Here is a 27,474-nt window from a genome sequence, read left to right as displayed (position 1 = left end):
AGCAGGATGGAACAGAGGCACCGTCCTGTTTCCCAATCAATAACCTCAATCAAACACTGCAAGCTCCACGCCGGTCTCAGTGTATCAGAACACGACCTGGCTATCTCAATGACTTTGTCCATAGACTGTATTTTTCAGAAGGGGGAAATACATTGTGTTCATACTCTATTTGTTTGTTCCATGAACCCTCACTCAGGCATTAGGACCCTGTGGGAGCTATTCACAACCTGCTGTAAACATGCTGGTTCATGCTGGTTTTGGGACACCATTTTGGGGAGTTACATTACTCCTGTTTCAGTTAGTCTGTTATTTATGTACACAACAATGCAGAGTTGGTGCTTTGTGCCCATGAGGACACTGTGATGTTCTTAACAGAGGGATAGTAAGGTGTGAAGTTATAAGCAATGGGAATCTGGGGTTTCATTCAGGGGAACCGGATTCTGATCTGGCGCTCACAGCCCATCCGGAACGGGAATCCGCTGTCTGCCTCCTCCCTTCCACCTCCTCTTCCTCCTCCTCCTGAGGTGGTCATAGAATCCGTGGTGGCAAGGGCTGCGCCCTCAAGTTGACCAAGTTTTGGAGCAAGCAACAGACCGCCCCAAAATGTGACACCTGCTCCAATGTATACTGGAAGCTCCTCTCGAGCAGTCACGGCAGCAGAGATCTGCTCGATGAGGTTCCTCGGGGCAGCATGGCTCTCATTATATGAATGCTGAGCAAGAGTGGTGGAGTTGTGGAGGGATGTTATCAGCCAGGAGTAGAGCGGATAGCCCTCGTCTCCAAGCAGCCACCCTTGGGTTCGACGTGCTGGTTGGAATATTGCTGGCACACGGACAGGTACAGGATGAAGGCACCATGGCTGCTGCCAGGATGCTGGGCATTCACCATCATGGCATGCTGCGCGTGCATGTTAAGTGAGTGATAGTTTCGCGGTACATCTCAGGATTGATGTATGGTGCCTGCAAAGCCACATGTGTGCAGTCAATGGCGCCCTGCACTATGGGGATGCGCGATATCCTGGCAAAGCCACATGTGCGCTCCTCCTGAGAAGGCTATGAAATGCCTTCTCCTGGAACACAGTGCCTCTGTGATGTCCTGGATGCAATGATGGACGGCGAACTGGAAGATGTTAGCTTCCTCTCCTGCTCCAGACCCTACAGATCCTGTGGCGAAAAAATGGAGGGCCACTGGGAGAGGCGTGGTCATCCTGCTCTGAGGCTGCAGGTCTGATTCCAGGAGATGGCAGAGAAGAACCCTTGAATTCGGAAGCAATGTGTCCTCCACTTGCAGCACCACCCCGTCATCTCACCAACATTAAATAACTGTAGAAAGCTCCAACAGTTGCAACAAACTTACACAGAGCCAGTAGAAATTAAAAAGCAAGTCACCTGCAAGTTGTCCCTTTAAATAGTGCTGTTTGGAGGGGGTTATCCCTCATGCAGCTAAATGCGTGTTGAATAGAATGGCAACGTCTAAAATGGTAGCACACGCTTCAAATCAGCGGTGCACACTCACTGATGTCATGATCTGCCTCATTACCATTTTCCTAGCGAGTGTAGGCTACGGCTGCGCTGCCAACCTGTTCAAAATGGCGGCTGTTGCGGGATGCACCGAAAGTTGGCGGAAGCAAAGCGGTCGCCATTTTTTTTTATCGAAACCAGCCTTATCAGCTGGTGCCAAGTTGCCAAATTTCATCTTACTCTTTAACTTAACTTCTCGCTCCCAATTTAATAATTTTTAACGTGGCCCCAATATTTAAAATCTTCATCCTAATGAACAATGTGTCTGGCCAAAATTTGTCCATCACCTTCACAATCCTGAAAATTTCAATTAGGTCATCTCACAGGCTGTTCTTTTTCAAATAAATCGGACCTGAAATTCAGTACCGCTGGAAAGCTGGTGCTCCTCCCACCGTTTTGTGGCCATTAGCTCCAAAGTTTTTTCATGGCTGGGCCACCCCATATTCAGCTCCAAAAGTGAACAAATGGGTTCCAGCACTAATGAACCCTTCTAAAGTGGATTTTTCAGCGGTGTGGCTATCTTAATTTGAGCTGATCACCACTGAGAAATTCAGCAAGCAGGTAAAGGTTTTTAAAGGCCAGGGTTTACAGCAAGGCCCCGAGGGGGGAAGGAGGTTAGAAGGATGGCTGGTGGAAGAGGTGCAAGGAGAGCCAACAGGTTCACTGATATGGAGCTGGAGACACTGATGGACGGTGTGGAGGACAGAAGAAGAATACTGTTTCCTGATGTGGGGAGACCTGGCAGACCGCCAGTACATAATGCATGGAGGGAGATTTCAGGGGAGGTGTGAGGTACCTCTATATATGTGAGGACGCACCCTCACAGGAGGGTGCTGGCCAATCAGCACCCGGCCCTTCCAGGGTGGCGATGGGTCGACGCCTCCTAGCTCTGGGGCGACAGGGATCCTCCTCCTCCTCCTTCTCCTCAGGTGGTACTGCTGACTCGACCTCCAGCGCTGTCCCCTCCTGATAGCCAGGTTGTGCAGCATGCAACAGACCACGATGATGATGGAGACCCGTTGAGGAGAGTATGCAAGGTGCCACCAGACGGTCCAGGCACCGGAACCTCTGCCTATGCACTGCTCGATGATGCACCTGGTGGCACAATGAGCGTCATTGTATGCATGTTCGGGCGCTATCCTGGGGTTCCGCAGTGGAGTGAGCAGCCAAGTGTACAGGGGATATCCATTGTCCCCAAGCAGCCAACCGTAATCCTGATTCGGGCCGGTGAAGACGGTGGGCACACTGGTCTGGCACAGAATGTACGAATCATGGCTGCTGTATCCCTTGCCCGCTGCCTGACTGCACGGTGCTGATGGCGATGCCTTCTCCTGTGTGCCGCCCTACTTCTGAGCAGGTATACCAGGCGTCGCCCTCCCAACACTCCTCCCATCCTCAGGGTGAACTCTGCCAAACAGGTCTTTGCAGCCCACAGGACTCCACTAAAGAGTAAGACCTGAAAGTTGTACAAAAGTACAGGAGTATGTGCAAACCTCTGAGCAGCACTCAGCAGGTTTAATGGAGCCAAAAACAAATGATAAAACTGTTAAAAGATAAATACAGTGGATACTGTAATCGTAAATAAAAATACTAAAATAAATAAAACTATTTCCCTCCCAAAGGGCCCCGATTGCGGCAACACTCCAGCGGCGTCCCGTTCGAGCACCAACTTGAATACCTCGCGGGGGCACTGCCGGGAAAAGGCTTACATTTTTGCAGCTGAAAATCCTGGTCCTTGCCGCTTTCCAGCGGCCCGCACGCTGCAGAGCTCTCCGCTGGAATATCACCTTTACAGCAGCTTCACCGCGCCGTTTCCGGCGGAAGTGCACACCGCTCAAATCCCCCCCGAGCTGAATATGGCCCTCGGTGGCCCATCGATTTTTTTCGGTCGACTGCCCAAACTCCGCGGTAGCTGTCCCTTCGAGGACGGTGAATTTTGGCCCCATCAATTCCAAAATTTAAAAGTTTTCACTTTAATACTTTGCTTTCCACGAATATTTTAATTTTTTAGGATACATCTGCTGTAAAGCTCAAAAAAGATTTCAAACTATTATTATAAACTGCAGAAAATACAATAGGGTAGAAATTCTGATTGTGTTCTTGCCAGTCTGTGGTTTTCTGCCTTATGTTTGTAATCAAACTAAAATTCAGGCACGACAAAGTAATCACGTATTATGAAACTTGCACACGCAGGGACTTGGTGGATCAGATGTTACTAATTAGTGCTCCCAGAATATAGCTTATGGGTGGGAAATCGTATAAAAACATTGACCTCTTCATCCGAATACTGATGCGCACTCCGATGACCCTGAAGTGCTACACCAGGAGTTTTTAAAAAATATAGTATTCATTCTTCGGCTGTGGGCATCACTCGCAAGGCCAGCATTTGTTGCCTATCCCGAGTTTACCCAGTAACATGTTTTGAGACTTGAGTGGCTTGCTAGGCCAATCAGAGGACAGTTAAGAGTCAATCGCGTTGGTGTGAGACTTAGGGTTGCCGACTCTGGTTGGACATATTCTGAGAGATTTGATCACGTGACCTCCTACCACTGGACGCACGACATGTCAATCCTCATGCCTTCCCATGCCAATTAGAAAGCAAACAGACTCGATTTGTTACCTGTTTGGATGATGTTTGACTGTTTATCAAACAGCCTCCCCCCACCACCCCCCTCCCACATCTGTAACATTTTTATAACTAATAAATAAAAGTTTTAAAAGAACATTTAAAAAAAACGCAATTTATTTAATGCCCCATGATTTTTTTCCAGGATTGCTCGCAGGTGCCCTGGAGATTACTCTTCAATTCCTGACGACTTCAGGTTAATCGTGGAGGGACCGGAGTCACGTATAGGCCCGACCAGGTAAGCACAACAGGTTTCCTTCCCTAAAGGAATTAGTGAACCAGTTGGGTTTTTACAACAATCTGATAGATTCATGGTCACTTTTACTGCTACCAACCTTTTATTTCCAGTTTGTTTTTTTACAAACTGAATTCAAATTCTCAAACTGGTGGGATTTGAACTCACGTTCTCTGGATTACGAGTCAAATAACATAATCACTATGCTACCATAGCCCATAATTCATAAAATATATCCCATTATTGCAATTTAGTAATTAATAGAAATCCCTGTTCTCTCTTAACCATCACTCACTATGATGCATATCAAAGCTACTGAGAGACTCACATCTTTTCCAAAGGGAAAATAGCTATACCCCACAGAAGTGCTAGAAACAGGCAGCAGATCAGTCAACATCTATAGAGAAAAACACCCCAAGCATTAATCGGTCTTTTCTCTTTACAGATGTTGACTGACCGGCTGCATATTTCCAACTGTTTCTGTTTCCGTATTTTAGACAACGGCGATTTCTATAACATGTGGTCGATCCACGACTTCCATTGGACACCCATGCAGCAAGTAGACAATCTACCCCCTTAAATTCCTGAAGTAGAAATTTAGTTAGGCGCAACTTGGATATGTCAAATGTCAGTGTAACTGTATGTGTGCCAACGAATGTGTGTTTGGGGAGAGTGTGAATCTTGGAATACCCGAGTGAGACTCAGTAACTCTCTCCCCTTGAGGTAATCAAATAAACGACTTAACTTTTCACAGACTTCTCGTGGTGTAATTATTATACCACAACAATTCCATTCTTGCATCAATACATGGCCTAGAAATGACACATTAGGATACTAGTCTACAAATGCTTGGCACTTTTGTCTGAAATGTCTTTCTTCTTAGCGGAGGCACTATCCTAGTAATAAATACTTTAATCATTTATTACATAGTACCCATAGTACAAGTCCAGGTATATTATAAGGGGGTCTATGATTTTTAGTGCAACATTAGTTGTGATAGACAGTGTTCAGATAGAACTTGCAAAGGAGCCAAAGATGTCATCAAGAGAGTATTTATGCCAGTGGCAAGCTTGAAGCTGATAAAAGGCCACATTATAAAGGAGTACAATGCTTACTTTTTGGCATAGCGACACTGAGGGTTTTAGACTGAGGACCTTGTCCTCTCCGGTTTGTTGCTCGAATTTTGAAAACATAGCGCTCCCCAGGTTGCAGATCATCAACTATAGCAGTTGTAACGTCCCCAGTAAAAGTAATAGCCTTTGCTCCGAATGGTTTGAGAGCCGGGGCGTATGAAATAATGTATTCTGAAATGATTTGGCAGATGGTTGGAAGGAGACAACTGAAAACAACTCTGTTTGTCCAGTGGAGGGACTGTATGGAAAGAACGAATCACAGGGTGCATTGCTAATGTTTACTGATTAGCAATGCACTAAATAACAACTGGAGTCTGTTACAAAATGAGATGGTATTAAGACAGGATACACTGACCCAAGTCATAGAACCAACAACCATCTAGATAGGCAACATATTATATAAACAAAAAACAATATTACATGAATACACAATTAACTGACATATTCAATAAATTAGATTCAATAAAAACAATTACCTTAACTTTTGCAAAGTAACACCTTTTGGCCTGGATATTGAATTTTTCTCCACAACAGCTTTCCATTTTTAATCATTTAATTCTAAGGTTATACATTTAACTAAATATTCATGAAATAATTAATATATGTTGATATTTAGATCAATAATTACAACATATTTAAATGCAAATAAATTAAGATATTAATTATATTTAACGAACATAATCTTTATCTTGCCAATTTGTTATGCCAATTTTCTCCCCTTCCCTCCTCTCAAAGGTTTAACTGGGTATGATCCTACAGTCAACAGGCATGCACCAGTAATTTTCCCAAGTGGCCATTATTGATGTGTGAATATTAATGGGGCATATCGGCAAACGATACGACTATGGGAGGACATCATAGTTTAGCTTGGATCTACCCTCATCTTACTGCTATACACACACTTTTTGCAGAAGCAATGAATAGTGATCAGGAGTAGGAACACTGCTGGATTTACACCTCCCTAATCGAGGGACCCTAAAATAACTGCAACTAATGCCTTGGTTGAGATCAACTAACTCAAATGGGCCAGAAATCGAAGCAGGGACCTTCCTGTTCTAAATGACTGACTAAGATCACCTCTCTAGCCCTAGCCACGATTGATCTGTATCGGATAGATGTTAAATCTTAATTTGTATTACTGATCACAGGCACGCTGTAGAGGAAATGTTATGTTAGGGTTGATTCCCCAACCGGATGCTTTCAACCAGGAATAGCATTTACTGGTTAGGAAATTGCAGGCTGCAGTACCTGATTTTCCATGCAGATTAAGGAGTCAGCTTTAACATGACATGACACTTTGGAGCCAAAATTGGCAAACTTTACTCCTGGCGTGGAGTCTCGCTTGACAGTGCAGCAGATCAGAGAACCAAGGATGGCCACATCACCTCTGGGCTGGATTCTTCCATCTGCACTCCCATCGAGAGACTTTCACCCACTTTCATTGGAGCTGGTCAGCCCATTAAAGCAAGTAAAGGGATTAATGCTTTTTGATAACTGTCGGGGGTATCTTTTTGAAATTGGTGGCATAGTTTCCATTTCCTTCAGTAGCAGTCATGCTACAGGCCCTGAAATTACACCGGGGGATATCAGTGTACGAATGTCAACACATTGGTCTGAAATTCCTCTCTCTGTTATTTAGTAGAGGTGTGCATGAGTTAACACATTCAGTGAAACAATTCAGAGATGCATTTCGCACTAACGTATTGACATAACTATGCTAGTAACCTGTGTCATAATTTCAGGACTGTTATATATAGCAATAATAGCAAATTGATAAATCACTTCTTGTCTTTCCACAGGTTAAATACATTTACATTGTCAATGGTTTTGGTGACATAACATTTTAAGCATCGATACCCACTAACACTGGTTTAGTCTGACTGCCAAAGCTCTCTACCTAATTACGTTTGCTGTTAAAAGTTCATATTTAGCTACATGTTCTTAGATATTGTTCAATTTTCCTTTTGTGTGACTCTCAATATTTTTACAGTAACTGAGTTACGTTTTCCAGAAGCATTAACAAGTTTAAGACGTGAACCTATTGGACTGGGTGTGCAGTAACAGTTGCTCTCATCTCCACGATATCGATTCTATTTCATGCAGAATAATAAAGATTCAGTTTTCATCTCTTTGTACATCATCTTGTAAATCAGAAAGGATTACATTAATCCTTTTGGTGTTATTCACTGATTTTAACGCTGGTTATGAAAATCTCCTACCTATGACCTTTCCCTTGCTGTCACTAGGAGGGTCCCAGGATGCAGTCACTGCTGTTCCTTTTTCACCTAATGGTTTCACCTCAAAGTTCTCAGGACTAGAAGTAGGCACTACATTTGAAAGTCAGTAGGAGAGATAATTACCACAAAGAACAGGGCAGAAACCTTCTCATTCAGTTAATATTCATTCAAACTGAAACACTTGGGTCCACTAATACAATGTGCCATTTCGAACCAAACACATTCTTTACCCAGAATCCCTCCAAATTGCAATGACAGATAATGCTTATTCCACTTTTATGATTTCCTGTGGATCATCTACACAACAACTTATATTTATATAGCGCCTTTAACATAGTGCAACGTCCCAAGGCACTTCACAGGTGACAAAAATTTTGACACCGAGCCACATAAGGAAGAATTATGGCAGGTGAAAATAGGTATGTTTTAAGGAGTGTCTTAGAGAGGGAAAGAGAGGTAGAGAGGTTTAGGCAGGGAATTTCAGAGCTTAGGGCCTAGGCAACAGAAGGCACGACCACCAATGGTTGAATGGTTGAGCGATTATAATCAGGGATGCTCAAGAGGGCAGAATTAGAGGAGCGCAGATATCTCTGGGGTTGTGGGGTTGGAGGAGATTACAGATAGGGAAGGGCGAGGCCATGGAGGGATTTGGAAATAAGGATGATAATTATGAAATCAAGATGTTGCTTAACCAGGAGTCAATATAGGTCAGTGAGCACAGGGGTGATGGGTGAGCAGGACTTGGTGCGAGTAAGGACATGGGCAGCCGAGTTTGATCACCTCTAGTTTACGTAGCGTAGAATGTGGAAGGCTAGCCAGGAGTGCGTTGGAATAGTCAAATCTAAAGTAACAAAGGCATGGATGAGAGCTTCAGCAGCAGCTGAGCTGAGGCAAGGGCGGAGACGGGCAATGCTACAGAGGTGGAAATAGGCAGTCTTAGTTATGCTGTGGACATGTGGTCGAAAGATCACATGACACCAAGATTGTGAACAGTCTGGTTCAGCCTCAGACAGATGTTGTGGAGAGGGATGGAGTCAGTGGCTAGGGAACAGAGTTTGTGGCGGGGACCTAAAACAATGGCTTCAGTCTTCTTAATATTCAACTGGAGAAAATTTCTGCTCATCCCAGACAAGCAGTCTGACAATTTAGGGACCGAGGAGGGGTCGAGAGAAGTGATAGTGAGGTAAAGCTGGATGTCATTAACGTACATGTGGAAACTGACGCGGTGTTTTCGGAAAGCCTTAAGCACAGGAAAAGATTAAGACCCATTGTGACTGCTTGTTCCACACCATATGCATTACACTATTAATTCTACACAATATTGTGAGGGATTTTCTTGTGGCGTTTATTTATTTGATCCAATGTCCGGTGGTAATTCAAAACCATAATTTCCAATATAACAAAAGCTTAAAATGGATTCCTTCAAGAGAAATTTGATCAATAATCTCAATCTCACATTTCCTATGGGTAGAATACCTAACCTTAGCAACTGATTGCACAGAATAAGAGCCCTGATATTAAACTGAAGTCATAATCAACTGAACCTACTGGACCGATTAAGTAAAATATTTCTTCCAACTCCTTTTATTTTTGGGTCTCTATTTATTGCTAGATTCAATTTATTTATATTTTAGTTAACTTTTTTCTATATTTGTTAATGTTTTTAACTGTTTTGTGCCATGCAACTAGCTGAATATGTACTATGAAAGTATTAAGTTTAATTGGTAAACTTTTAACACGTATAGTGTGTGTTCATGTGTCCAGTTGTCTGTATCTCACACATGGGCTGTGTCTGGGATCCGATTTCATTCACAATAATTACATTGATTCATTATCTTGATCATTTGACCATCTTCACCTCCCAAACAGATGGAAGTAAATAGCTTTATTAGTATGCGGTTAGTAAGATATCAACTGTGTGATTAGTATCTTGTGGCCGCAAAGAATCTTAACAATGTACTGTAGCAGCAGTGCCTCTTTACTGGGCTATCTCAGTACTTTCCTGCCTCACAGAAATGGTTATCCATTCTAAAATTTTAATCTAAGCACATATTGCAAAGGAACCTCTCAAGTCGTATACAATTGCTGACATTTATCAACACTCCCATTGTATAAAACAGCATAGCCATATTTACATAACTTAATACGCACAAGCATGCACAGAGCTTTGTCACTCACTGGTTCTATAAACAGAACATTCAAAAGTCCTCATAGCTGGTAACTATCATGCATAACAACAGGGGATCATGACCAATCTCCCTCGTGAGCATGGAAAAAACTAGTGATTAAGCACACTGACTTTCAAGTATTGTGTACCAGGTTATTCAATACAGAATAAGATCAAGTTTATTCAAAATTAAAAACACGTTTGAATTCCATAACTTTACTACATTGGAACTACAGTCTACTCCTGATAACTCAAATGTTGCTTAATTTGATTTACTGCACCATTTACATTTTTTAAGCACAAAAAATAACTGAAATTTCAGGAGCAGCCTGTATAGATAGTTGTAGTTTGAACATACTGCTGAATTCAGAGTGATCTTTAAGTACTGAGCATTAAAAAAACATACCAGACTCTGGTATTCTTTGGAAAACTGAAACACTCCATTTGCCATCTCTGTCTCCTTGTGAAGTGCGAACAGCGAATTCATATATGGAATCTGATGTCAGCTTGTCAACCAGAACTCGCCTGTATGTCTTGGATATCTTGTATTCCCATTTGGCTGATTCTCCTTTCTCTCTGTATCTAACAGTGTAATATCTGAAAGAATAGGTTAATAAGAGCATTTTAGTGAAAATGTTGGCCTTGAATTAAATGTTACTGTTTTGAATCAGCATCTACAGATAATCCATAGTGGATGCACAAATAAACATGGTATATTAAAAAATTATCCAACAGTCCAGCATTACAAGCTATCTGGATTATTCCCTTGCTCCATCTTTAAATTATTTTTATGGTGTCTTGATTGTCACATGACAATTTTCACTCAAGAATGTAACTACACCCAAGGTAGCTGATGCTACTCTTCTTGAACCAGCTGCTGATACAAAGTACATTCAGGGCACGCCAGTAAGAAAGCAATTGGTCTGGTCTGTGCTTACCCAGATGGCATGGCTGAGATCATGAATCCACCATTCATGGAATCATTGTCAAAGCTGTGCCCTATAGCCTAGACTTTCAATTGGCATTATTTTATCAGTGACAAAGTAACACTGATCTAGGCTTACAATACAAGAGCCTGGACCAGCAAAATGATGAGCCAATACATTGCCCACATCATCATAAAGGTTTCAACCAGGAGAATTCAATGATATTTATCTTTAAGCTAAGTCCCTGAGAAGCACAATAGATGGGAGATGTTTCCTTGATATTACGAGCATCATAGCAAGTTATCCTAACCTTGTATAGACCCTTGGTGAGAGCATATTCAGTATACTGTGCTAGGTTTTGGGGACACAACATTGAAAAAGCCATTGGTGCATTGTAATGGGTTAAGAGAAGAGTGCTAAGGATTATTCTGAGGGTAATGGTTCTAAGTTATGAAGAGAGCTTTACAGAAATGAACCATTTTTGTAGAAGACTGAATGGAGGGATGACTTGGGCAGAGCTAAAGATGATGAATATAAACTGTAAAAGTACTGAGGAAGACTTCAGAATAGAATGAAATACAGATCAGACTCTCAGGTAAAAAAGAACATCTTTAAAAATAGACAATGAATGTCATCTTAGGACCAGGATGGAGAATATGGAAGGAATTAAATACAATAAAGATCTTGGAAATACCGTTACAAGAAAATTAACTAGTTAAGATGAATTTAAGGTTAATTGATTTGCTTTATGGCAGTTTGAAACAATGCACAAATTTTCCTAAAAAAGGGTAACTAAATGGGTGGCTGAAACTAATTAAGGGTAGCCTTGTGTTTATGGTACAGAACTCAGGGGTTAGAGGTTCAAATCCCACCATGGCAAGTTTTAGAATTAAAAAAAAAAATTTGGTCTCAGGGTTGGGAACATTGACAAAGCCGATCCTTATTTGCCTTGAGAAGGTGATGGTGGACTGTATCTTTGAACCACTGCAGTCTTTCTCCCAATAGTGTTAGGTAAAGAATACCAGGATCCTGACCCAGTGATGATGATGGAACAGTGATACATGTCCAAGGCAGAGTGGTGTGTGACTTGGAGGTGATGGTGCTCCCACAATATTACTGCTCTTGTTCTTCTTGGTGGTAAGAGATCGCAGGGGAGGGAGATGCTGTCAGAGTAACCATGGTGATTGACTGTAGTGCATCCTGTGAATCATGCATTCTGCAGCCACAGTACTTTGGTAGTGGAGAGAGTGGGTAGAGTCCATTGATAGGGGCACCAATCAATAAATCTTGTAATTTGTGGGCTGACATTTTAAAAATTTGACCATGAAAACCGACTAATTATTGTGCCAGACTCTTAAACCCCTCAGGGATGGAAAGAGAAACTGTGCATTTTTAGTGAACTTTTCCCATTCTCAGATCATCCAAAAGGTTCACGGTTAATAGAGGACTTTTGAATTGCAATCTCTGTTGAAATGCCGGGAAATGTGGCAACAAATTTGGGCACTGCAGGGAACTTCAAACAGCCATGAGATAAATGGCCAGATAATCTGTTTTGGTAGTCATGGTTGAGGGATAAGTGTTGGCCAGAATATTAGAAGAACTTCCTCACTCTTCTGCAAATTGTCCATGAGATCGATTATGTCCAACTGAGTACAGATGAGGCCTTAGTTTGTTATCGCATCTGAAAGGTGGCACTTTTGGCAGTGTAGCATTTGCTCAGTATTGCGCTGAAGCGCCAGCCTAGATTACCTGTTCCAGTCCAGATTATGTGGCACACCCAGCCCATACAACCCTACAAAGTACTCCTCAAGAACATCTGGGGACTTGTGCCAAAATTGGGAGAGCTGTCCCACAGACTAGTCAAGCAACAGTCTGACATCAACATACAGAAAGAATCATAGCTTTCAGCCAATGTCCCAGACCCACCAAGGGTGGCAGCACGGTGGTATACAGTTGGGAGGGAGTGGCCCTGAGAGTCCTCAAAAATGACATTGGATCCCATGAAGTCTCATGGCTTCAGGTCAAGCATCGGCAAGGAAATCCTCTGCAGATTACCACCTACCGCCTCCCTCAGCTGATGAATCAGTACTTCCCCTATGTTGAAAACCACGTGGAAGCAGCACTGAGGGGAGCAAGGACACAGAATGTACTCTGGGTGGGGCACTTCAATGTCCATCACCAAGAGTGGCTCGATATCACCACTGCTGACCGTGCTGGCCAAGTCTTGAAGGACATAGCTGCCAGACTGGGCCTGCAGCAGGTGGTGAGAGAACCACCACGATGGAAAAACCTACTTGACCTCGACCTCACAAATCTACTTGTCGCAGATGCATCTGTCCATGACAGCATTGGTAGCAGTGATCACCGCACAGTCACTGTGGAGACGAAGTCCGGTCTTCACACTGAGGACACCCTCCATCGTGTAGTGTGGCATTACCACCGTGCTAAATGGGATGGATTCAGAACAGATCTAGCATCCATGAGGCACTGTGGGCCAACAGCAACAGCAGAATTGTATTCCACCACAATCTGTTAACTCATGGCCCGGCATATCCCTCACTCTACCGTTACCATCAAGCCAGGGGACCAACCCTGGTTCAATAGGAGTGCAGAAGAGTATGCCAGAAGCAGCACCAGGTGTACCTAAAAACTCTGGTGAAGCTGCAACACAGGACTACATGCATGCTAAAAAATGGAAGCAGCATGCTATAGATAGGACTAAACGATCCCACAATCAACGGATCAGATCAAAGCTCTGCAGACCCAACAATCCAGTCGTGAATAGTGGCAGACAATTAACAGGAGGAGGAGACTCCATGAAAATCTCCATCTTCAATGAGGGCATAACCTAGTACGTGAGTGCAAAAGACAAGGCTGAAGTGCTGAGTGGATGATCCATATCGGCATCCTCCAGGGGTCCCCACCATCACAGAAGTCAGTCTTCAGGCAATTCAATTCACTCCATGTGATATCAAGAAATGGCCGAGTGTATTGGATACAGCAAAGGCTACGGGCCCTGACAACATCCCGGCTGTTGTGCTGAAGACTTGTGTTCCAGAACTAGCTGCGCCTCTAACCATACTGGTCCAATACAGCTACAACACTGGCATTTATCCAACAATGTGGAAAACTGCCCAGGTATGTCCTGTTCACAAAAAGCAGGACAACTCCAATCTGGCCAACTATCGCCTCATCAACTGCTTCAGCAATGACCTTCCCTCCATCATAAGGTTGGAAGTGGGGACGTTTGCTGATGATTGCACAATGTTCACTCCATTTGCAACTCTGATAATAAAGCAGTCCATGCCCGTATGCAGCAAGACCTGGACGACATTCAGGCTTGGGCCCGTAAGTGGCAAGTAACATTCGTGCCACACAAGTGCCAGGCAATGACTATCTCTAACAAACAAGAGTCTAACCACCGCCCCTTGACATTCAACGACATTACCATCGCCGAATCCCCCACCATCATTGACCAGAAACTTAACTGGACCAGCCACATAAATACTGTGGCAACTAGAGCAGGTCAGAGGCTGGGTATTCTGCGGTGAGTGTCTCAACCCCTGACTCCACAAAGCCTTTCCACCATCTACAAGGCACAAGTCAGGAGTGTGATGGAATACTCTCCACTTGCCTGGATGAGTACAGCTCCAACAACATTAAAGAAGTTTGACACCATCCAGGACAAAGCAGCCCGCTTGATTGACATCCCATCCATCGCCTGAAACATTCACGACCTCCCCCACCGGTGTACTGTGACTGTCGGGTGCCCTATCTACAAGATGCACTGCAGTAACTTGCCAAGGCTTCTTCAACAGCACCTCCCTTCTAGAAACATAGAAACAAAGAAAATAGGTGCAGGAGTAGGCCATTCGTCCCTTCGAGCCTGCACAACCATTCCATAAGATCATGGCTGATCATTCACCTCAGTACCCCTTTCCTGCTTTCTCTCCATACCCCTTGATCCCTTTAGCCATAAGGGCCATATCTAACTCCCTCTTGAATATATCCAATGAACTGGCATCAACAACTCTCTGCAGTAGGGAATTCCACAGGTTAACAACTCTCTGAGTGAAGAAGTTTCTCCTCATCTCAGTCCTAAATGGCCTACCCCTTATCCTTAGACTATGTCCCCTGACAGAGGGAAGAGTGCTACCACTGAGCCAAGGTGGACACTTTTTGGGGGCGTTAAATACTGCCTTGCCAGCTTTGCCCAGATCTTGAGAACAAAGTTAACAAAAAAATGGGAGAGTAAATTGCATGAGGTCCCGTGAAAACAATAAGCATGGTCCTCTAAATTAATTCTTCTTTGTTAAGCGAAGAAATATTAAAAGATGTCATTATTATCCAAGTAAGATGTAAAGGATGGGCATTTAGTATAACAACTTAACAAAATGATGGCAATCTTAACAGTGCAGATAGATAAATATAGTCCCAATCAATGCACCAGGGCATTCATCTTCGGTGCAAGCTCAAGTTTTAAGATGTGACATGGAATCACAACCTTCTTTGACTTGTACGATTTAAGACAACTGAGAAACAAATACAGCTTTTCATCATCAACATTACTGCAATCTCTTTTATTGTCCTAGTCATTGTTTACAAACATACACTTGAATAGCATTTGTGGCTACTGGTGAACTTGTCCTTCCTGCCCAATAAAACAACACACAACTTTTAGTGATTTCATTCATAAATATTTAGCAGATGTTCAAGTTTACAATATGCTTTTCTGCATCAGAGATTTGGAAAGTACAAGTATACATTATGGGTGCGTAATTAAAAAGAGAGTTTTCTTCATGTGCAAAGACTTCTGACATGCATTAAGTTCTCAAAATGCGAATTTTCATTGCATTTTCTGTTTAATTGAATACTGAACTCTTAATGTTAGAAATTATTTATTTAAAAGTCTTGCCTGTAGCATGCACTTCTTTCAAGTGTCACACTTACTTCCTTTCACTTTCACAACAACTGTATTTATATAGCGCCTTTAACATCGTAAAACATTCCAAGGCACATCATAGGAGTGTTATAAGGGTTGGGGGCGGGTGCGGAGTCACCATCACGATGTCATCACGGCGCCGCGTCACCAGAGCTCTCCCCTTCACTTAAAGGGGAGAGCCACCGCGCTTTTTAAACTTCAGCCCACTGGGCCACCAGGGAGGGTTTCGGCCGGTCCAGTGGCCTGTTGACGGCCAGCCAGACCCGGGGGCATAACTTTTGGGCTGACCTGGCAGTCAGCCGTCAAAAAAAAACATGGCGGCGGCTGCAATAGGTCCTCCCCTTTAAAGGAAGCCGCACGGCCGCTGCAAAAGGCCACAGCCTCACTGGACCACCGGGGAAAGCTTGTTTGGTACTGCCGGGCGGGCCGAAGATTTTCTGCGGGGAATGTCGCCGTCGGGGGGGGTTAGATTGGTGGTGTGCACGGTGATGACGTGCTTAATACCGATCGGCAGCAAAGGAACGATGGGGGCGGGGTGGGGGAAGATCAGGGCACCACCAGGAAAACTCGGGCGGGCAATTGGGCTAGCAGCGGCCATTTCACCAAAAGTCGGCGGCCACTCCACTCTGCAGCTTGGCCGCCGATTTGCAGTAGTAACAGGCCTAAGGAAAGGGACAATTTCAGCCCCCTAGTATCTTTGTGGATCAGGGAGTGTTATGTAGAATTTTCCCTCAAGAGAATAAATAAGTGGGATAGAGGACAGAGGAGATTTTGTACGTAGTCATTAGGCCGGATTTTCACAGGTTTGCGACTGGGTTTGCGCTGCGATTTGACCCTCCACGGCGAAAACCCGGTTGCAAAGCCCGGGTGAGATCCTCGGGTACCTGTTTGCTGCAGCACTTTCATGTACCGCTGAGGAGAGGTGCGCCGACGTGCAACGACGCCCATTGTATTACCGTCGTACTTTCGGCTCTCTCCCGACCCGTATGCTGCGCCCAGAATACCGACAGGTCAAACCTTGGTCTATTCCTGTTCTAACTTTTCTTCACATCTCGTAAATATTTTTCTTATCTTTCTTCTTTTTCCCACTTCTCTTTCTCTCTTCTATCCCTTTCCTAATCACTATTGACTGGATTCTGTTAACCAGAGAAACTCTCATGGACACTAGACTTGCCAATACTTATCGAAGCTTTGAGCAATCTGCAGTCCCTTTACCAACATCAGTCACTCTAGACCAGTGAAAGCCATCACATAAATGTTGGTCCCTTGCTGTTGCTCAGTATGATTTTCATTGTCACTAAGTCCACACTCCGACGGTCTGTTTTCATTACCGTTTGTGCATATAGGTTTTCTTTCATCCTGTTCCTGTTAATCCCCTACAAAATGATACACCTAAAGAATCCACCCATTGGGCAAGACTTTCGGCATATAACCGCCCATTTAGCGCCCACATAACCGCCCCAGTAAAAACTCTCTGCAGTTGATAAGGGGAGACGATGCACCAATCATGTTTCTTGGACAACAAGATTCATGAAGCATTGCTGCTTTTACCAAAAGTACTTCATGGCTGTACAGCGCTTTGAGACGTCCGGTGGTCATGACAGGTGCTATATAAATCTAAGTATTTTTCTTTTTTTTTATTAGCACAGGAGCCTCCCACAGGTGCTGATTATCTTGATTAATTTTTGGCAACAGAAAGTTCCCAGGAAAGCAAAACAGAATTGGAGTATCAGAAATATATTTTGAAAATTGAGCCATGTAAATATGTCATGGTTCGGAGTTCTTTACATCATCTGAAATGAACGTTTGATTGGCCCAGAATTTGCGGTCTTGACGACGGCATTGAAACTGACCGCAACTTCAGAATTTAGCGCATGTGCAGCTTAATGCAGAAATCCTAAAGTTGCAGTCTGTCATTCACTGCTCCTCCGCTGGCTGCACTGTGCCACCCCAGCTCCGCCTGCCCAGAGCCAGGAATCAGTGAAATCTCTCGGATCATGGAAACTGACAAAAACTTCGGCTCTTCCGCAATAATACCACTGTTAAATTCCCCATCAAAAGTTACAACTTGTTGGATTTAGTCTAATTGGGGTTTTAACAGCACATTGACTGCTAAACAAAGGTTATGGCCCTGAAAACATAATGGTAATTTTACGCAGTGTCAATTTTAATAAAAATTTAAACATTTAAGAAACTTAAAAAAAAATGTTTAAGTTTGTTCGGGGGAATTTTTCTTGGGGTCAGTCGGCGCATTTGGTGGCGGGTCGGGTGGGAAAATGTTCATCTTTATTCCAGATTTGCCTTTTCCCAGTCTTTGTTTTGTTCTCTCCAACATTTTTTTAAAATTAGAACTTTAGGAGCCTACCCACTTCCTGGTTCGTTGCCTATAAGAATTGCACGTTTTGATTGGCTGCTTCGACAACTTGTTGACATCACAGCGGCTCTTCGCTGGGAATCCCCATTAACTTCCGTTGATTTGAATTACACGTGGGAAAACCCAAAATTCTCAACAAAGAGATTGCAAAATCATCGTGCGAAGCTTATGTCGGGGCCAGTGACAAGTGCTTTGCTTCACTGCTGACCGCAAATTCTGGGCCATAACTACAAAATGTTTTTATAAATATAAATTAAATTTAGTACTGTGGTACAAAGGAACAATGGATCAGTATCCTGTTCCTCTTGTACATGTTAGATAAAAAAAAAAAGATCGAAAAGAATAAAGACTTACATTTATATAGTCCCTATCTCAACCTCAGGATGTCCCAAAGCTCTTTACAGCCAATAAAATACTTTCGAAGTGTAGACACTATTGTAATGTAGGAAACACAGCAGCCAATTTGCATACAGCAAGGTCCCACAAACAAAAATGAGATAATGCCCAGATAACCTGTTTTAATGGTGTTGGTTGAGGGAAAAATATTGGCTAAGAGACTCCCACTCTGCTCTAATTTCAATAGTGCCATGGGATAACATAGAAACATAGAAAATAGGTGCAGGAGTAGGCCATTCGGCCCTTCGAGCCTGCACCACCATTCGATATGATCATGGCTGATCATGCAACTTCAGTACCCCATTCCTGCTTTCTCTCCATACCCCTTGATCCCTTTAGCCATAAAGGTCACATCTAACTCCCTTTTGAATATATCTAACGATATATTCTTAGGATCTTTTACATCCACCCAAGGGTGCAGACTTGGTTTAATGTTTCATCTGAAAAACATAAACAACAAAACTCAAGCAGTAAATTTTGCAAGGCCCCAGTTTGTCACCAGGACTGCGTATGCAGCTGGTGCCCATTGAAATTTTACGTCTGCTTTGCCTGTGATTTTCCATGCATTAAAATCAGTGGACAGAAAATCGCGAGCAGAATGCCTCCGAATTTTCGAACTGCATTAACTCTATGAGAGCCCCTGCCGGCAGCATAGGGCCCCACAAGATCGAGGCCTAGGTGAATTTAAGATTGCTGAACTATACCAGACAAGCTACTACCGTGGCACATTTAACATGACCAGGCCTACGGCAAGGTGGTTGACTCTTAAGTGCCCCCTGAAATAGCCTAGCAAGCCACTCAGTTGTATGAAACCACTATGAAAAAGTATAGCAAGAATAAAACTGATGGACCACTTGGTATCGACCAAGGCATCGGATTCGGTCAAGGCACACCCAGCCCAGTCAACTCTGCAAAGGCCTCCTCACTAACATCTGGGGACCTGTGCCAAAATTGGGAGAGCTATCCCACAGATTAGTCAAGCAACAGCCTAACAGCATCATACTCTCAGAATCATACTTTTCAGCCAATGTCCCAGATTCCTCCATCACCATCCCTGGGTCTGTCCTGTCCCAGCAGGCCCACTAGAGGTGGTGGCTCAGTGGTATACAGGTAGGTGGGAGTGGCTCTGGGTGGTCTCAACATTGACTCAGGACCCCATCAAATCTCACGGCTTCAGGTCAAACATGGGCAAAGAAATCTCCTGCTGATTACCACCGACCTCCCTCCCTCAGCTGACAAAGGAGTACTCCTCCATGTTGAATACCACTTGAAAGAAGTACTGAGGGTAGCAAGGGCACAGAATGCATTCAGGGTGGGGGACTTTAATGTCCATCACCAAGAGTGGCTCGGTAGCACCACCACTGACCAAGCTGGCCGAGTCCTGAAGGACATAGCTGCCACACTGGACCTGCAGCAGGTGATGAGAGAACTAACACGAGAGAAAAAACTACTTGATCTCATCATCACCAATCTATCTGTCGCAGATGCATCTGTCCATGACAGGCCTTGTGGAGACGAAGTCCCATCTTCACACTTAGGACACCCTCCATCATCTTGTGTGGCAGTACCACCGTGCTAAATGGGATAGATTCAGAACAGATTTGACAGCTCCAAACAGGACATCAATGTGGTGCTATGGGCCATCAGCAGCGGCAGAATTATATTCCACCCCAATCTATAACCTCATGGCCCGGCAGATCCCTCACCCTATCATTACCATCAAAGCAGGCTTTCAATCCTGGTTCAACGAGGAGTGTAGCAGTGCATGTCAGGAGCAGCACCAGGTCTACCTAAAAATGAGGTGCCAACTTGGTAAAGCTACAATACAGAACTACATGATTGCTAAACAGCATAAGCAGAATGCTATAGACAGGGCTACACGTCCCACAATCAATGGATCAGATAAAAGCTCTGCAGTCCTGCCACATCCAGTCGTGTATGGTGGAGGACAATTAAACAACTAATGGAAAGTGGCAGCTCCATGAATATCCCCATCGACAATGGTGGTGGAGCCGAGCATGTGAGTACAAAAAGCAAGGCTGAAGTGTTCGCAAGCAATGTCCCCTGTAAGCTGCACTGCCTCCTGTGCAACCTACCTCCTCCAATGCATGGCCCATTCAAATTTTTGCACATGCGCAGCAACTACAATGTAGAAGCTAGTGAGCGGCCAGCGCGGGACCTTGCAGGTGAGTACGGAGTCGCTTAGCGGGAACTTTGCTCATAACCATCTTTAGCCAGAAGTGCTGAGTGGATGATCCATCTTGCCTTCCTCCTGAGGGCCTCACCATCACAGTTACCAGCATTCAGCCAATTCGATTCACTTCAACTGATATTAAGAAACGGCTGAGCACACTGGACACAGCAAAGGCTAAGTGCCCCAACAACATCCCGACTATAGTGCTGAAGACTTGTGCTACAGAATTAGCCATGCCTCTAGCCAAGCTGTTCCAATACAGTTAAAACACTAGTATCTACCCAATAAAGTGGAAAATTGCCAAGGTATGTCCTGTCCACAAACCAATTTGGTCAATTACCACCCCATCAGTCTACTCTCAATCATCAGCAAAGTGATGGAAGGTGCCGTCGACAGTGATATCAAGCGACATTTACTCACCAGTAACCTGCTCACTGATGCCCAATTTGGGTTCTGATAGGACCACTCATCTCCAGACCTCATTACAGCCTTGGTCCAAACATGGACAAAAGAGCTGAATTCCAGATGTGACTGTCCTTGACATCAAGGAGCTCTAGTAAAATTGAATTCACTGGGGTTGGGGGAAAACTCTTCACTGGCTGGCGCCATATCTAGCACAAAGGAAGAAGGTTGTGGTTGTTGGAGGTCAATCATCTCAGTCCCAGGACATCGCTGCAGGAGTTCCTCAGGGCAGTGTCCTAGGCCCAACCATTTTCAGCTCCTTCATCAATAACCTTCCCTCAATCATAAGTTCAGAAGTGGGGATGTTCCAACAAGAGAGAGTCTAACCACTTCCCCATGACATTCAACAGCATTACCATAACCAAATCTCCCACCATCAATATCTTGGGGGGGGGGTCACCATTGACCAAAAACTTAACTGGACCAGCTACATAAATACCGTGGCTACAAGAGCAGGTCAGAGGCTGGGTATTCTGTGGCGAGTGACTCACCTCCAGACTCCCCAAAGCCTTTCCACCATCTACAAGGCACAAGTCAGGAGTGTGATGGAATATCTCCACTTACCTGGATGGGTGCAACTCCAATCGCAGTCAAGAAGCTTGACATCATCTGGGACAAAGCAAGCCCACTTGCTCGGCACCCCACCTTAAACATTCACTCCCTCCACCATCAGCACACTGTGGCTGCAGTGTGAATCATCCTTAGGATGCAGAAATTCGCCAAGGATTCTTTGACAGCACTTCCCAAACCTGTGATCTCTACCACCTAGAAGGACAAGGGCAGCAGGCGCATGGGAACACCCCCACCTCCACATTCTTTGCCAAATCACACCCTTTCCTGTTTTGGAAATATATTGCTGTGCTTTCAGCGTCACTGGGTCAAAATCCTGGAACTCCCTAACCAATAGCACTGTGGGAATATCTTCACCACATGGACTGCAACAGTTCAAGTAGGTAGTTCACCACCACCTTCTCAAGGGCAATTAGGGATGGGCAATAAACACTGGCCTTGCTAGCGATGCCTACATCCTGTGATGAATTTTTTAAAAATGAAAAAAATATTGTTCCACTGGTCGAAAACGAAAACAGCATTAAAAACTGCGTGCGCAGAAGCCATTTTCAGGTCTGTAATAATCATCTGATTCTGGTTTAATAATTGTCCAAAAAGCCTAACATGATAGGAATTTTTACAGCAGACTGGTAGCAATAGTAATGGCCTGCAGTGAGTTTGAGGTTTTAAAGGTACTATAGCATCAGGAATTTCTGTTAAGTATTCAGACAATTCTGGCAACTTGGTTCACCAAAGATAATAGTGGAACTGAAACGCCTAGCATATGTGGGAGTGAGTCCAATTAAAGAAATGTGTATGAAGTCGCTGTATCTATTTCTGTTGGCTCACGCAATTTTTAATTTTCAAGATTTAATGCACTTCCCTTCATTTCCCTGGTGCATTAAAAATATCCTTGCTATTTCTTTTTCAGACAATAAGGAAATGGTTTAATCCTACAGTACTGCACATTCTGCTGCTACTTCTTTACTGCACAGTAGTAACGGATCCTTCTTCTTCTTCTTGGGCATCCCCTAGAGTCGAGGATGACTTGCTTCGACACTATTATGATTTCTAAGGTGACTGATGAGACCAATGCGGGATCTACAGTCTCTGTCACAGGTGGAGCAGATGGTGGTTGGAGAGACGTGTGGGTGGGGTGCTTGATTTGTTGTACGCGCCTTCCACTGTTTGTACTTGGCTTCCGCGTGCTCCTGACAAAGAGACTCGAAGTGTTCAGCACCTTCTCGGATGTTTCTCCTCACATTGAGCAGTCTTGGGCCAGGGATTCCCAAGAGTCGGTGGGGATGTTACATTTTTTCAAGGAAGCCTTGAGGATGTCCTTGAAGCGGTTTCTCTGCCCTCCTGGGGCTCGCCTGCCATGACGCAGCTCGGAGTAGAGTGCATTTTTAGGGAGTCTAGTATCAGGCATGCGGACAATGTGGCCCGTCCATCGGAGCTGATCGAGTGTGGTCAATCAGGATCAGAATATATACACGTCTCATTGAGAAAAATTTACACCCTTCACCCAATCTCAGTCTACATTAGAAACTGTGAGCGCCATCACACAAACCCCTCAACCATCCACCTTTGTGTTCTTTCCATTAACATGTTCTCTCAGAGGTGTTATATTCAGGTGACTGGCATGCAATTTGCAGGATAAAAACAGTGTAGCCTAAAGCTTTAAAGCCTATTATGTATTGGATTGATTTTGTACTTGCATGTTATTTACACTAGGATGAGTATTTAGGGACTAGATAGCAAATTTAAACATGAGAATTTAAAAATTGTAGTGTTGAGTGCACAGAAACCAATGCAGGTCAGTATTGGGACTTGCTGAGTGATACGATACAGACAACAGAGTTTTACATGTGCTAAAGTACCCCAAGTATGGTAGTGCCATGGTGATGTTACTAGACGAACAATTGAAAGGACTGCACCAATAATCCAGGGAATGCACGTTCAAATCCCACCATGGGAGTTTCAGAATTTTAATTGTTTTTATTATTTGCAGATTTTTAAAAAATGCTATGAGTAAAAATGATCATGAAGCTGGTTGTAAAACCCAACTGGTTCATTAATGTCCTTTCGCAAAGGAAATCTGCTGTCCTTATTCAGTCTGCTCCAGTTCCACTAACACGGTTAGCTCTTAACTGACCTCTCAAGTGGCCTAGCAAACCACTCAGCTGTATCAAACTGGTACAAGAAAGCAGCTCACCACCACATCCCATAACTGAAAGAAAAGTGGCCATAACAGCATTGGAATAGTCGAGTCAGGAGGTGACAAAAGCACAGATGGGAGTTTCAGCAACAGATGGATTCAGGTAGCAGCAGAGAAGGCTGACGTTAAGGAGGTGAAAGTAGGCAGTCCTTGTGAAGAGGGCACATGGGGTCAGAAGCTCAGCTTGGAGTTGAGCAAGAAGCCAAGTTTGTGAACAACCTGGTTATGGAGCTTCTAGAGTTTGGCTTTTAGATACATTTATGAGTGACCTTGATGAGCACCAAAAAAAACCACGCAAAATACTTGGGAAAATGTTAACTGGACTTTTGTTCCAATAGACTTTTCATAATCAGCTGTGAATATGTTATATACATTTCATTACCAGTAGCTGATTTCTTGCAGATAGCTCAGGCAAGGCAACCAAACAAGAAACACATATTAACCAATCACAGTAGCGATTGCAGTTTGTTGTCAAAGTGCATACCTGTCTGAGCCAACACCACGATTCTTTTCCTTTTGAAGTGCAGGATCGACCCACATAACAAGCACAGACTGTGGACTCATAACTCGAACTGTTATGTCTCTGGGCTCGTACAACTCATTAGTCTCTAAAACAATAACAGGCGATCACCCAAAAATAATCACAGTTGTATCAGAAGTATTTAAAGCAATTGTGAGTGTGCAGTCAGAAATGCAAAATCAAAATATATGTAAAAAGTAAAATAGGTATTAGAGTCACAAGAAAATTCCATTACCACAAATTACTTGGGAATGCTTCCAGAGCCTCCTGGCATGGAGTCTCAGTTGACAGGAGCTTGAATTCGAGAAGCAGGCATGAAAAACAATGCGCCCAAAGAGCAGTACTTTGGATTTTCCGCTTATTGAAGTTAATGACTGGAAAATTGGGAGGTGTGCGAATCACCTGTGCTGACCTTTGCACCAGATTCTCCAATCATGTGCCCGTCGAGCAAGCATGTAGACTGGAAGTGGAGTCTCAGAAACTATACGCTACTATGAGCTGCACAAATGTCATGTGATAATAACTGTAAAATTCTGCAATCGCACTATTTATACAATTTATTTTAGCCTTTTTTTCCCCAACAGCTTAGTTTGGAGTTTTGGCATTTCAACAAGTAAATAATACATCAAGAGAGAGGCTACAATGTGAGCAGAAACAGTTCCCAAAATTAAAGTATTCACTCTGACCTCTGTCCTCGGTCTCCTACATTGTTCCAATGAAGCTTGAGGAACTGTTCCTAATCTTTCGATTAGGCAATTTACAGCCTGCCAGTTTCAGCTTTGAGTTCAACAACTTCAGATCATAAGCACTGCTCCCATTTTCTCAGAGAGCAGGTGTTGATAATGGATCTGCTGTGGCCATGTACACCTCTGGACCCATCATGTTTCTTTATCATCCCATTACCACCCTACTTTTGCCTTGCACCATAATCCGTTTTGTCATTTAATCTCTCCTGCCCTTCACCCTATTATAAACCTTTTCTTTTGGTCTTTGGCCCGCCAAACCCACCTGGAACTTTGCGTTTTGTTGGGGCTGCTCTGTAAATGGATTCCCTCTGACCCAAGGCATTCCTTGCTTGAAGAGATGCCCTGTACATTGATTCAGGAACTGTGGAAAGACAAGCACGAGAGTATAAGAAAGAAATTCCATGGGAAAGCAATCACTTCACTGGATAATATCTTGTTAACTATGGCAGGTTCAATTTGTAGTACAGGTACTGAGAAACAACTTTCAAAACCATCATTGATTACTGCATGCACATACTATAGCCAGTTTTACAGTTGAATTTCTGCTCCAAAATGTAACATTAAATGGCCTCAGCTATTGAAGGAATTCTATAAAATCTTCAAAGCTGTTTCAATATTGCAGTAGATAGATGACCCACCAAGTTTTTGTACTTCATGTCTCCTTTGTTCTTTTGGCTGTGGTGCGTAGTTCATTCTCCTGCCACTAGTCCCATAACCAAGCAGATAACTTTTAACTTGAGAGGTACGAGGTGATCTCAATCGAAGTGAAACTTCATCGTCAGAAGATCTGAGTCGCAGATGTTGAGGTTTCTTTGATACTCTCCTCTCTGAGGGAAAAAAAAGACATCCTGCAGGTTAATTGCCTTCTAATAAGTACTAGTTGTTTGTAGTTACACAAGAAATAGGAGCAGGAGTAGGCCATTTGGCCCTTCGAGTCTGTTCTACCATTCAATAACATCATGGCTGATCTGCAACCTAACTCCATATACCCACCTTTGCCCCATATCCCTTAACACCTTTGGTTAACAAAAATCTGTCAATCTCAGATTTAAAATTAATTGATATAGCATCAATTGCCGATGCGGAAGAGAGTTCCAAACTTCTACCTCCCTTTGTGCGTAGAAGTGTTTCCTAATTTCACTCCTGAAAGGCCTGGCTCTAATTTTAAGATGATACCCCTAGTCCTAGACTCTCCAACCAGCGGAAATAGTTTCTCTCTATCTACCCTATCTGTTCTCCTTAATATCTTGAAAACTTTGTTGATCAAGTCACCCCTTTAATCTTCAAAGCTCCAGGGAATACAACCCTAGATTTGTGTCATCTCTCCCTGTATTTAACTCTTGGAGTCCAGGTATCATTCTGGTAAATCTATGCTGCACTCTCCCCAAGGAAAATATATCCTTCCGAAGGTGTGGTGCCCAGAATTGCTCACAGTTCCCCAGGTGTGGTCTAACCTGGCTCTGTACAGCTACAGTATAATTTATGCCCCCTTGTATTCTAATAAGATCATGGCTGATCTCCCACCTCAACTCCAGCTTCCCGCACTATCCCCATATCCTTTGATTTATTTAGTATTCAAAAATCTATCTTTGTCTTGAATATACTCAACAACTGAGCACCCACAACCCTCTGCACAAGAGAATTCCAAAGATTCACAACCCTTTCAGTGAAGAAACTTCTAATTTCAGTCCTAAATGGCTCACCCCTTTTTTTGAGAATGTGACCCTGAGCTCGCGAATACCCAGCCAGCAGAAACATCCTCCCAACCAAGGAAGGAAATACTTGCCTTAGAGGGAGTGCAACAAAGGTTCACTAGACTGATTCCTGGGATGAGGGAATTGTTCTGAGGAGCGATTAAGTAGACTAGACCAATACTTCCGAGAGTTTGGAAGGGTGAGAGGTGATATCATTGCAGCAATTAAAATTCTCAAGGGGCTTGACAGGGTAGATGCTGTTAAATGTTGGTGTTCAGGGAGATTTGTGTGTCCTTTTACAGTAAACACAGAAATTTAGCATGCAAGTACAGCAAGCCATTAGGTAGGCAAATTACATGTTTGCCTTTATTGTAGGGGGGTTGGAGTACAAGAGTAAGGAAGTCTTGCTACAATTGTATAGGGCTTTGGTGAGACCATACCTGTAGTACTGCACAGTTTTGGTCTCTTTATTTGAGAAAGAACATACATGCAACAAAGGTTCACTAGATTGATTCCTGGGATGAGAAGGTTGTCC

The 27,474-nt window shown here is 43.6% G+C and overlaps 1 protein-coding gene across 1 annotated transcript in view; it reads right to left on the bottom strand.

The window, feature by feature from the left end:
• fndc1 (fibronectin type III domain containing 1) overlaps positions 1 to 27,474 on the bottom strand; it is a 220,975-nt gene that overhangs the window by 127,317 nt on the left and 66,184 nt on the right. The window contains exons 5-10 of the mRNA XM_070890982.1: positions 25,884 to 26,072; positions 25,508 to 25,606; positions 24,464 to 24,587; positions 10,325 to 10,515; positions 7,734 to 7,841; positions 5,497 to 5,685 (exon numbers count right to left, since the gene is read on the bottom strand). Of these exons, the coding sequence (XP_070747083.1) occupies positions 5,497 to 5,685; positions 7,734 to 7,841; positions 10,325 to 10,515; positions 24,464 to 24,587; positions 25,508 to 25,606; positions 25,884 to 26,072 (900 nt within the window). The remainder of the gene's footprint in view (positions 1 to 5,496; positions 5,686 to 7,733; positions 7,842 to 10,324; positions 10,516 to 24,463; positions 24,588 to 25,507; positions 25,607 to 25,883; positions 26,073 to 27,474) is intronic.

This window comes from Pristiophorus japonicus, chromosome 9, assembly GCF_044704955.1.
Source record: "Pristiophorus japonicus isolate sPriJap1 chromosome 9, sPriJap1.hap1, whole genome shotgun sequence".
Taxonomy (NCBI): domain Eukaryota; kingdom Metazoa; phylum Chordata; class Chondrichthyes; family Pristiophoridae; genus Pristiophorus; species Pristiophorus japonicus.
This window is presented reverse-complemented; position numbering and strand designations above follow the sequence as displayed.